Raw genomic sequence first — 12,951 nt, 5'->3', positions numbered from 1 at the left:
TCAGAATCAGTACAGTGGGACAAGGGAAAGAAATGAAGCAAAAGCATTTTTCCAACTGTCCAGTAATTGATATATTTCACAGATCTACTTTTTTTACCATCATTCCAGCAATTCCTTGAAATTGGTTGAAGATTGCATGTGTGAGAGGAATGGGAGACTTTTATCTTTATCACTGTTATTGCTACTTTTCATGGAAATAAACAGGGAAACTAATCAAGATTCTTTCTCTTGAAGAGAAAGCATGAGCATCGCAGATAGCTATACCTAATATTTGGAGTTTAAATTGACCATTTATGAAAGATCTTAATCTTGCTTGAATAACTTGGGTTAGTTTTTTTTATATTTGAAACAAAGAATTACTGTAACTTTTTTTAGGAGGAATACAGATCACTGGCCTTGTCATCCATGAAGTCGAATGATTCAACCACTCAAGTATAGAGTACACGGAATTCAGTTAAAGGTGATCCAAACTGGAAATCAGAAAGGAGAACTGGACTGTCTGCAAAGCGCTATGTTAGAGTGTCCCTGTGTAAACTGATGTGACGTGATTGGAATATAGCTATATTAGGATAGCTTCAGAAACCTTATATTCTAGGTACAGTGCTCAAGGAGGCATGAACTGGAAGGCTGAGATAAATTTATACTGAGTACACATATACAGAAATGTTAAGTATTTCACAGAAACTGGAGTATTTGCTGTTGTGTCAACGTTTGTTCTAACTGCTGTGAATTACAGAACGCTTACATGATTCTATCATCATATTTCTGCATGTCCTCTTTCCAACTTCAAGCAATTTCACAAAACTTTATGCAGCCTATTGCTATGAAGCCATTTCCCCTTCTGCCTGCATGCACAAGACCCTTGCAAGAGATGGCAAGAAGGATCAGAAAACCAGGATGCACCAAATGGTATATGCCTTAGTCAGAAAATTTACTTGTGGACCTGGCACCATTTTCTGTAGTTAAGATGTACCTGGCTTTGCTTCTAATCACATCCCTTACCTGAGATTCATAAATAAAATAACTTATTTGAAGTCAAAGCATATTTACTATCTTTCTTCTCCCTCTGCATATACTCCAACACTGTGTGATTTGTAGGCAACTGTATTGGGAGAATTTTATTTTCAAATGTTATTTCTGATGAAAATCACCATGCAGGGATTTAAAATGCATTTGCGGAAAAGAAATGCAGTAGTAAGTATTCTGTAGCAACAGTATAAGGCAACAGATCCCACGACAGCAACATCTCCCGTAGGAAATGTGTTAATTAGTCACAGGAGTTTCTGGGAGAGATTTGTTCTGGTTTTTTGTTTTGTTTGGTTTGGGTTTTTTTGTTTTTTTGTTGTGTGTGTTTTGGGTTTTTTATTGGGTTTTTTGTGGTTGCCTCTGAAGTGCTGCATTTTGGTGTTCCATTTAATTAGTGGCTTAATGGCATATACCCATACGACTTACAGGTGCATGAAATAATTTACTTTGTTTACAGTACCTAATACTGAGGTAGTCCGTTTTGAGATTATAAAACCTGATAGGGAATTTATCTGATAATTATATGTTTGAATTATTTTATCTGTGCCATTCTATATTCGTATAAAACATATAGAACCAGTCTTAACAGCTTTTAAAGTTATATTTACTCTTCATTCTGAGCTTGGTTCATTCATATGGAGGGCTGATATAATGCTGTGAACAAAACGTAGATCTTAAATGCTCTCTATATAGGTCTTATGTAGGTCTTAGTGAATTTGCCTAACATTTAGAATCCTCCTAAGACCCTTTAAGTGGACGAGATTTTTCACCCTTTATCTCCACAAAGAAATACATCTAAATTCATGAGATTTTTTGCAAAGGGGGCTGTTTCAATTCTTAATCTCTTTTACTGGCTAGCAATTACAGGACATGTAGATTCCTTTTTTATTTCTTTAGAGGGATTCTGCTTTTTATGGTTTATAGATCAGATCTACCTTTAAAAGGACAGTGGATTTGATTGAATTTGGAAAGTTTAGGTAAAAATTTGCACACTGTGCCATCATTTGCATAGGAAGGTGGCTGCACATTTACCTGCAGAATGGTGCTGAGTCAACTGTAAAAGAACAGCTACTCAGTACATTAGACAAATGGAGACAAAGACAAGATTATATGATCTCATGGTTTGGTAAGTAGTGTATGATAAATACAGAAGACAGTTTGCTTAAGATATTAGAAAGGAAAATGAGTTTCTTTTTTTCACTTTAGTGAATTACAGCTTCCTGAGATATTGAAGTTTCTCTCCGCTGAATGAAAAATTAGAAACTGAGGGCACTTTTTAGTGCAGAGCTGTTGTAACGTATCCAATTAAATATGAGCAAAATATTCTACATGCGAAAGTCTTTTCACACTGTGCGCCATTAGCTCTTCATGCAGATTTTGAGTGATAATAGCCTGTCAGTATCTGTTATCTTAAAACTCCAAAGTGATTAAGCAGCTGTGTGTTTGGTGTGCTAATTGCTTTATTGAGATCAAATAGTAGTGTTTTATTGAAACACCAGGCTGTTGGCAAAGCCTGCCTCTACAAGTGTGAAGTATTTCTGTGTGAAAGAACTTGACTTACAGCCTGGGCAAACAAGGCTATACCTGATGCTGAGAATTCATTGCTGTCAAATCTGTGGTTAGAGTGTACTGTCCATTTATGACTCTCTCAGAAAGCATTTAGCAAAAAAGTAGGAGAGAGTATTGTTCAACAAAGTGTACTTACAGCCTGGCTAGGGCAGATTTTAGCTGAGTTTCCAGCTGTACTTAATGCATATTAACTTTAGTAGTGTTTGTATTTACATTATTTGGAGAGAGAATATAATTTTAAACTGAAGATAGCTGCTACTAATTGTGCCTGGATTACTAGTTCAAGTGGAGAGTCAGGAAATGTCATTCAATGTTTCCACTGATTTTCAAACCGTAAGTCAAATCTCTTTACTAAAAATACTTGGAATCTTTCAAGATCGGTTACTTTCCCAGGTGCTACAGCTAGTATCTTCCTGTCATCCTTTTGCTGTCACCTGTTGAATACCAACCCCTTCGTCTTTTCAGATAATATATTTTTATTTAAATTAGATAAAAATTAGCAGAGTAGCATGAAGGTGAATCTCAAGCTAGTTTCAGTTTGATTTTTAAATTGGAAAAATAAGCTGCATGAATATTTGAACTCATACATGCATTAAGGTATAATCCTGTTAACTGTCTCTATTTAGCGTTATGTAAAAATGACTTAGTCTTTTGCTGGTCTTTGCTATCTGTATTGCTGACCCTGCTTGAAAGAGTAAAAGCTAAGTAATGCTTCTTCACTGATGTGCCAATGAAACTAGGTCTCAGTACATTGAGCTTTATACTATAAATAGAAGCAGATAATGCTAAAGTTTATTTATGGTTTCTTGGACGTATCCTCAATGGGCTTGAGTAATAGAACTTTTTTTTTTTTTTAAAGTGAATATAGTTCATTGTTCTGGCAATAGCATCAGATTGTTTTTTTCAGTTACACTGGTGTCATTCTGTAAATGATCTCTCATGTGTAATACCTGAACATTAAAAGAATTGTTGGATGAATGTGTTTGGCTTTGTAGGTTAGCATTACCAGACATTGAATTGGTGTGTTTTGATTTCTCTAAGTGGCATGCGTCCTGACTTATAGTACTGTTTTCCTAAAAGCATCTTTCTGCTTCATGCAAGTGAATTTCCTTGTGATCATACTGAATAAGGCCTGCTACTTTGTGTTGCACTTTTACATCACTGAAAAACATAGCTTTACTCTTCCCTGCTAAATTTTTACACTTGGACTGTGAATGTTTTGGCGTTTTGAAGCTGTTGAATTGGGTTAGTAAAGTGCATTTGTTTTCTATTCTCTATTAACATATTGAAAAATAAAAAATGTTACGTGCTAGCAGATAGTTAAAATTAAGTTAGATATGGTTTTGTACTTCTGTAGTGAATTTATCAATTCCTGATAATACCAGATCCAATTAAGCTAACAGAAGAGATTGTCTTGATTTTATGTCCATGCTTAAAGTAAATTTTATAGAGCCTTTCTTTAGGGATACAAATTCCAGGTTGTAACATTAAGTTGGTTTACCTTACTGTTAACACAATACTCCAGGGCCATCAGACCTTTAAAAACTGGTAGTAATACAGGAGAATGCTGTTTAGAGGTATGTCTTTTGTACTTCCTAGCTTGATAGGTAATTTCAGAGGACTGTTTTCACTGAGTCATGATACAGATCAGTTTATACTGTGAAATTTAAAAAAATGCTTTTTTGAACTAATAATGTCCTTGTCAAGCTGTCTTAGATTGGCTCATAATAAATATAAGAGAGAAATTATCAGGCTGAGCCAGTGTAGAAGGAAGGAGAAGCCAAGGGATTTCTTCTTGATGTTCAAAGGTTTGTGTGTTGAATTCCCATTAGCCCTTTATGCAGTCATCTCTGAACTCAGGCACTTAATGGTAATCAGGAGTAATCTTTGTGTTGCTTTTATGTCTGGAATGTCCTTCCTAACAAAAAATTAATAAAGGTTGTACAATTCAATCTACTACTCAGGAATATCTTGCCTTCTCTTGCATTTCTAGGAGTATTACTTGGCACAAGTGTCCATAAATCATTTGGGTGCATTGTACATTCAAGTGCACTGACAAGATAAAATATATTGTGTTCCAATAAATGGTAAAAGATACCACATTTTGTTCTTGGCATAAAAGGAAGGTGGAATATGGAAACATTTTCACTGCTTTACTTCCTTCCAAAATATTTTGGCTTGCTGAAAGAATCCAGCCTGGTCTTCAGAAGTGGGCTGAATGGCAGTTTGCTTTTTGACTTGTGACAAGCCCAATCAGTGATACGGGAGGAGCTGTCTGGCTGCAGAATCAGTGTAATTTTTAAACTAACCCACATGCTAATTTCAGGTCCACACTGGAGGGATCTGATGTGTGAGAAATGTTGTATGTGCACTCCCAATGAGGCAGGGTAGTTAGAGTTTAGCATAAGCTGTGACTAGGCCATTGGTGTGTCTTAAGAATGGCTGTCACTTTTACTTCCTTTATAAGTAGCTTGTCTTCATATAACATTTAAGTGACTCTTTCAAATTATTGCGTATTGAATAACATATTAAAATCAAAAAACTTTGATTTTTACCTTTAGTTTTATGCCTAGTTTTGTAATTTTAGCCTTTAGTAGCTTCTGAACATAATGCCTTCATTTTTATGTAATGTGCAAGAATTAGTAATGATTTAGGGTCCTTTTTAACTAGTTCTAGTATAAGTATCTGGGACAGCAGAAACTGCTTTTCTTTAAACCTCTTACTTCACTTGATATTTTACTTCATGACTACTCAGCTATTCTGTATTTAATGGTTCAATAGGTTTTCTTCCTATATTTTTGAAGTTCCCCGCACCTTCAAGAAAGTTGTGCACATCACAACATTTTACTTTGTCTCTCCTACTTTATTTTTCTACGTGCAGGCACAGCTTTCATTAAAGAACATGGGATCTGAGTTGACAAGCTGAGGTCTTTTCTTGGCAATCCAAAAGTCCTTAAGCTTGTTCATATCTGGGGAAATTGTTATTACTGGTATTTTAGAGAGCATGGAGTTTCACTTTGCTGCAAATAAAATAGCAAGTTATGGCTGGCTAGTCTTAAAAATGAGATGTGCTTGTCATGTATATAAACACGTCAATTACCACTGATTTTTTTTTTATCAGTAGTAAAATGAGAAGCAACCACATAAACACTTCCTAAATATCTAATTTGACTGAGAAAATCTTAAGCCATTCTTCTTTTTTCAATTATAAAACTAAAAAGTCAGAATAGTAATTTTCATGGATTCCCTTTTATTGCCTTAAGGGAAAGTGCAGTGCAGTTAAGGCAGAGTTTTGATAATTGACTTAGGTTTGTGTGTTTTAGTGGTCTTGAGATTATACAGAGAAGTGTGAGGGGTCATGCGCTGATGGCTATGTATGTGTTGATGATCAGACATATGATTAGTTAATTCAGTGTGTGACTCATCTTACTGCAGAAATACTGAGTGAACTGACATGATGACTGTTTTTCCCCCATAGTGTGCTGGAGAAGAGAATTGGGTGGACAGTCGGACTATTTATGTTGGGCATCGTGAACCACCTCCAGGCACTGAAGCGTACATTCCACAGAGATTTCCAGATAACCGAATAGTCTCATCAAAGGTAGTAGTATTTTCTTTCATTCATTTACATAAATCAGCTTAAGTTATTCTTAGTGTGTTCATTTTTTCCTCCAAGATTTTCTTCCTATACTTCCTATATATTTCTCCTTTACCGTGATTGGCAAAGGTAAAATGAAGGCATCTCGAGTTTCTTGCACAAAAACAAATTGCTTCTAACATGAACAGAGATGGAATGACTTCTCCAATGTTTACTATAGTACATAGTAAAGTCTTAGAGTGATACTGTGCTTTTCTACAAAGGAGTAAGAAAGCAATTTTCATTTGGGGCAACCCTGGAGTAAAGAAAAGCTTCCCAAGGAAAGACTGTATTCTTTGTCATCTAAAGCAATACCTCAAAGTACTAGAAATAGTATTATCAATATAAGGGCTCAAGAAATGAAGGTATCTCCACAATAACAGTGCCATTCCCTTCAAAAACTCATAGTAACAAAACCCAATAAAAATAATGTTCTTTATTATACACGTACAAGCGAATCATTCTTCAACTCTTGGTATTGCGATATGCTTGTGCCCTTTAGAAACCTTCCAGTTGTCCCTCACTTTTAAACTAGTAAATCTTTCTGTAAGCTTCAGCAGCTTGCTTTGAGCTGTTGGGTTCTTGGTACTCTTCACCTGTTTAGACTGACTGGCTTGCTTTTAGCCAAAGGTTCATACTGCAATGTTCAAAACTGAACATTTGCAGCTTATTGGATGGCTAACACCCCAAGAACTTCAAGTTTTTGATGTGCTTAGATTTTAATCTTCATGAGCACACACCTTCAACCAATTATGAAATAATGAATTCAAAAGAATAGCTCCTCTAGTGGGAAAACTTTGTTTTGAACAGTGGCTCAGATCCATGGACTCATTTTAAGAACCTTGGTAGCATTGTGATCTCAAGGAACTGAGCGTTTATCTTTGTGGATCTGAACACTTGCCATCCATTAATATAATGGCCTAGCTGTAATAAACCCCATGTTTTTCTCACTGTGCCTCATTTCTGATGTGAAATTTTGTATTTTACTACCTTCCTTCGCTACTATTTTTACTACCTTCTTTCTGTACTTCATTCAAAGACAGTATAATAACCAACAGCATAATATCTAGGCATCTTTGATTAGACAGAATGTTTGAAAGGTAATGCAGTAAATAATCCAGATGGAATACAGTTAAACTAGTACAGTGGGAAATCCTGTGCTCTACACGTTAATTTATATTGCCTTTTGGCTTATTGAAGAATAAATACATTTTATGCAAAACTTTTTACTCCTGTGACACTTTTCTTTCTTCTTTCATCTTGTACATGTCATCTGGGACATATGTAAATAAAACCATTGAAGTTACTGCTGATACTTTCTGAAATAAAAACATCCTACTCAACTCTGCAAGATGTTTGACACCTTTTTGTGATGATGAAATTAGTGGAAGTTTCAAGTTACTATACTTTGTAGAGTGAGATTTTTAAGTATGACTTAAACCGGGATTGAGCTGAGGATCCCTGCCGGCAATTAGTAAATAAGTATGATTTCAACTAGTTCAGGAAAGAGACTTCACTATGTTTTTATTTGGATACAAAGCGTGTTCAGTTAAATGTTAAACTCTTTAGTTGTGAACTGTATCTGTAAACAGTTTTCCATAAACAAAAGATTATTAGTGGAAATAATTTTTTTATATATACAGTGTTTCTTAAATTTTCTGTTTCTTGATTAAACTTCTCACACTTCACTTTCACGAGGATGACATATTTTGTTAATACAGCTGTGATATTTCAGGAGGGAACAGAGTTCACATAAATGCTTTATAATATTGAACAGTCAGACTGCTGAAAGCTCAGTTTTAATGACAGGTGTCTTTACATGACAACTTTCTGTACTGTCTTGCCTGTACTGCCCCTTTCAAGTAAACTCTATTATTCACATGCTTCATCCCAAACAGCCTGGGTAAAGCACCATTGTGACTTGACTTGCATTCATTCTGGTTCTGTAAGCTAGCTAGCTCTTAACCTTTCACTCTGTCCTTGTCACTTGCTCCCTTAGGAACGCTCTGGAGGGGCACCTACCACAGCTTAGGAAACACAGATATAAGCTTCCTGAAAAATGAAAAAATATAAAGAATTAAGATGGGAAATCCATAATTGTTAGAGTAAAATAAAGATACATGCATGGAAGCACACTGTATAATGTTACCTCAACCATGAAGGATATTTCCTTTGTCTTTCATCAGTAAGACGGACAGTAACTTTCGGCTGTGCTTTTATAGGTCTTTAATGCTTATATAAGAAAGTATATGATTGCTCTTCAAGGATGAGGAACTCTGAACTTCCAAGTACAGATTTTACCAATTTAAGACAAACTGAATTTCTAAAAAGGGTAGTTTAAAACCATGAGGAAACCTCATCAATTAGACTATGTATATGCTGCTGTACTAACAAATGTCCTGTCATAAAGCCCTGAAGAAAGACGGCAGCTTGAAATACCTGGGAAAGTCTAAGGTTCGTATTATTTCCTTCCAAAGGTAAACTTTACTGTGCTTCATGAGAGGTTTCCTGGTGTCAGCAAGATAATAATCTGATTCCAGTACAGAGGGATATTTCTTGTATATTGCAGTGTCACTGTGGAATGTGGTTAATGCTCTGTCTGCCTAATGACATATTTCTGGTTGTGAAAAATGATATCTAGACCGACCTTGGCCAGACAAAAATGCTTTTTTGATTTGATGTGTTAATTCAATTATGATTTTTAACAATGCATTACAAAAAGGCTGTGGTGAAATAATAAAAGGCAAAAATTTGTCTTGAATTGTGCATGCAGTTTGGTTACGTTCTAGAGGTAGTGACCTTTGTAAGGTGGATCCTTATGTTGACCTAACTTTTAGCTACTTCAGCTGCCTAGGGTGTTAGCCTTTAAAGTAGCTGTTGTGTGCCCTTGATCGAATTTATCGTACGTCACTGATGCAGCATGGCAAAATATCAGCTGGTAGAAAATCCTAATGTTTCAAATGAGAAGAAAGAAAAATTGAATTGGCAGGGAGGCTGCTTGCTTTTTTTCTGTAGAAATTATTCACATTTTGAAATTAATTACTGATTAGTAGAACTGTATCAAAAGGAAAGTAAGTTAAACTATGCAGCAGTAGCAGTTAACAGAACTCGGTGGGAAACAACTTTTTTTGCTTGTGAAACACAATAGCAAAAGTTTGTTTGTTTTTTTTAAAGACTGATAAATTACAAAATAACTTTTTAATAGGAAGCTTCCTTAAGGTCCAAGCTTCATATTTTTGTGCCGGAAGTACCCCAATCAGTATGCTAAACAGAGTATCTGTACGTGCATAGTAGTACGTGGTCATGCCTGACCAGCTAAGAATTGCCAAAGGTCCACCTGGCTCAGTATGTTGTTACCAGCAGTAGATGCCTATGGAAAAATGCAAGAACAAGTAAGCATAGTGTGATACTTCCCTTGACTACTCTTAGTATTTGCTGACTTAGCTATTTGTGAGCTGAAAGTGATGATTTTGTATTTAATAAGTCTTTAATGGATTTCTCCTCTGTGAATTTCTTCAATACTTTTTGAGCCCATGTATTCTGAAAATTTACATAGCTGAGGCACAGTTAAACTTTAGAAATATTTGCCAAAAGAAACTATGAATCTTCATTTTTGAAACTCCTACTAGCTAATTTCTGTTCACGTTCCAAGTCCTTGAATCTGAGAACAACTGTTATCCCCTGTTTATCTCCTTAATTTTGTTAGTGATCTTCCACCATATTCCTTTCCAGGCTGAATAACCTTAGTCTGTTCAATAATTGCTTGTGCGGAAGCTAGTTCATACCTTTGCTCAGATGGGTCTGTACCTTTTCGCAAGCCAGCTGTAGAGTTTAAGATTGAGAAATGCACAAGCATTCAGTGTATAGGCTAACTATGGATTTATACAGTGGCATAATGATGTTTTTAATTCTTTTTTTATTTGTTAATTTCTAACATTCAAATTCCTTTTCCTGATGTTGATCTGATATCTTTCTAGAACTACTATGCTTCAAGGATCTCATTCATTTGTAGGCAAAGCAGGGATTTGCATCTCCTGTTCTAACTGAATCAATGAATTGAAGACTAACTGAATGTGTACATTTGTCTCTTGAGCAGAGGGGAACATCATACAGAAAATAAAATCTTTTTGAGGCAACAATATGGAGTTCTGTAAGAACATGTTCTGTAAGAACTGTAAAGTTGCTTACTGCTTTTGACAGACAACCTAAAGAATGAACCACAAGAAAGAACTAAAAATTTCAGACATGCCAGGATAGGAATAGCGTGTTGAATGAGAGATCAGAGACTTCCCAGTGCGTCAGGGAGAGCTGACAGAAACCCTGGGAACATTCTGCAGGAGGACTGATTGTTTTTTCCATACCACCCATAGAGAAAGCTGGGTTAGAGAGACTTGAAGTCTTTTATTCTTTTTTTCAGTCTGTGAGTAATCAATACCTAATATTTTGCCTTGATGATCCCGTCCAGCTGCAAACTTTTACTGTCATAGTTTCAGAAAGAGAAATTTTTACAGCTACAAAAAACACTTGTGCCTGGGTCACTAACACGACTGGAAGCAGTGGGGCCTAAGCTCCCAGCAGATGATACTGAAGAGTGGTGTGATATGACTCATAAGTGAAATGCAAGATTGCATCTACAGTGGATGCCAAACTGTTACTTGAAGAAATTGCCCTAAAGTAAAGAGATTTCATTCAAGTTAATTTGTGACATGAAATTATGAAAAGCTGCAGTACAAGTCAGCATTATTTCCTGTGTAGGTTCTTAGAAAGAAGCAATAAGGTGAACTTAGATGGGAAAACAGTACTACCATTAACTCCTGCTTGGCAATGCTGTACAACTATATTCATGGACCAGAAGTGCTCCTGGTTTTGTTTCACAAATAATACTATCTTCTGTTGTCTGCATGTTTCCTTGGGACTTCTCATCAAATACTGATATAAACATTGATTTGTATGAGAATGGTCTGAAACAATAATGCTGCATGTTGAAAATCCTATAAATTGCAAGGGAAACCTTAGTTACCTTCAGTGCTAATCTGATTAACTGCGAGTCATCTCAATTGCAGTGATTAATAGTTAAATAAAGTTAAGTAATTCTGGCATGTTTCAGTGGATGTTGTTGAAATGCTTCTTTCTTCCAGCAGAAATTCATGCTCTTGTGCTATGCCTCTTTCCTGCAGCACTCACTCCTAGCATCATTATAAAACCACAAAGCTTGGGGGTCTCTGATTTCTCATTCTGTTGATATATTTAGAAGAAATGTTAAAACTGAAGCTTAAGGAAATATTAAACTGCCTCCACCAAGGTGAGCCACTTGGAACCCAGAGGAGATCTAGGCTGTCCCAGACCTCTCCAAGGTGATGCTTCATAACTGGGAGGATTTGTCTGGCCTCTCTAGGGCCATGACATGGCAATTTCAAATTGAGGAGTTCAAACATTGCCCTAAGCAATGAGATTTGAAAGTCAAAAAAGCATCCAAAGCCCACAGTGGGAACTGACATGGTCATATGTTTGTGAAGCTGATAAATATTTGTGTAGCATGCCATGTAGGGGCAGAGAGGATGGGTAGATACAAATGCATATGGGACACGTACCAATGCAGGGAATGTTGTGTGTGCCTTTTAGCGTGGACATACTGATCTGCTCTAAAAGCAGCTGTAACATGGAGCTCCCAGCTTGTGCCCAGGTAATCCACTGACTCCCAGCCATACTGCCTGAAGCAGAAGGTTGGATCTGATGCTGCAAGGGTTAAATTTGCCCAGCCATGCCAAAGGGGCAGGAGCTGTTAGTAATGAGGAAGAGTAAAGGGGCTTGATCAGCAGTCAGTCTTAAATGCTTCTGAATCAATTGGACTCTCTAAGGTGCCAGCTCAGGGACAGCAATAGCTGTGATGGGAGGGGAATGCATGAGTGTGCGGTTCTCCTTCCAGGCATGATAATACAATTTCCTTCTGTGGACAACTGCCAGTGCCTAGAGAGAGCAAGGAGGAGCTGTTAGCTCTTGATGATTCTGCTCGGGGTGGGATTTCCAGGGCAATGGCTCCTTGCAACCTCCCTTGTGTTTCTAGAAGTCATCTGCCCTTGCCCTGACTCAGCTGAGGGTTAAGAGCGATCTTCTGTTCTCTGCTGGTAGTGCCTCAAAGAGAGCTTTTAAGTTTTTCATATCAGTATGGAATCTGTGTGCAGCAAGAGATGTGAAAGAAAGGAAGGAAAGCAAGCAGGTGTAAACCCAACACCAGGGAGGACAGGTGTAATTCTCCTTGCTTTACATATGAGAAAGTGAAGCTCGCTCACTGTTGCACACACTGTCACACTTTCTTCTCTTTTCCTAACTCTGTGACTTCTGTCTTTAGTCAGTCATCCTTGCTGTAAAGTTGTGGGGTGTGTATGTGTGTTGTTTTTTTTTTTTTTTTTTTTAAATTGTAATTAGATTATCTTCCAGATGCTGGGGAATGCCTTTGTCAGAGGAGCTCCTGGAGATATAGCCCGTTTGATAAGACTGAGTGTTGCTGAACAAGGACTGCTAATGCCTCTTTGTAGTAGAAATCCTGTTTTACCAGCAACTATTTTTAAGAAACCCTATGACAAAATTCGTATGCTTATTCATTAGAACTGATTTCCCCAAATCAGTTTCATTTTTGCACTCTCTGAAGTGTACAGGTGGCTCTTAGTCACGTGCAAAAGCCCTACATGTAACAGAGCTTACAGTGATCCATGTGATGT

General features: G+C 36.8%; 1 protein-coding gene across 5 annotated transcripts in view; it reads left to right on the top strand.

The window, feature by feature from the left end:
- The window catches only part of ATP11A (ATPase phospholipid transporting 11A), a 133,105-nt gene that overhangs the window by 58,802 nt on the left and 61,352 nt on the right, over nucleotides 1-12,951 (top strand). For all 5 annotated transcript variants that reach the window (XM_087757099.1, XM_087757098.1, XM_087757101.1 and 2 more), the window contains exon 2: nucleotides 6,074-6,196. In XM_087757099.1, coding sequence (XP_087613225.1) covers nucleotides 6,074-6,196 — 123 coding nt within the window. The remainder of the gene's footprint in view (nucleotides 1-6,073; nucleotides 6,197-12,951) is intronic.

This window comes from Nipponia nippon, unplaced genomic scaffold, assembly GCF_047370975.1.
Source record: "Nipponia nippon isolate SJK-2023a ecotype South Korea unplaced genomic scaffold, ASM4737097v1 scaffold_2, whole genome shotgun sequence".
Lineage (NCBI taxonomy): Eukaryota > Metazoa > Chordata > Aves > Pelecaniformes > Threskiornithidae > Nipponia > Nipponia nippon.
Note: the sequence above shows the minus strand (reverse complement) of the source record. Positions and strands in the feature narration are given on the sequence as shown.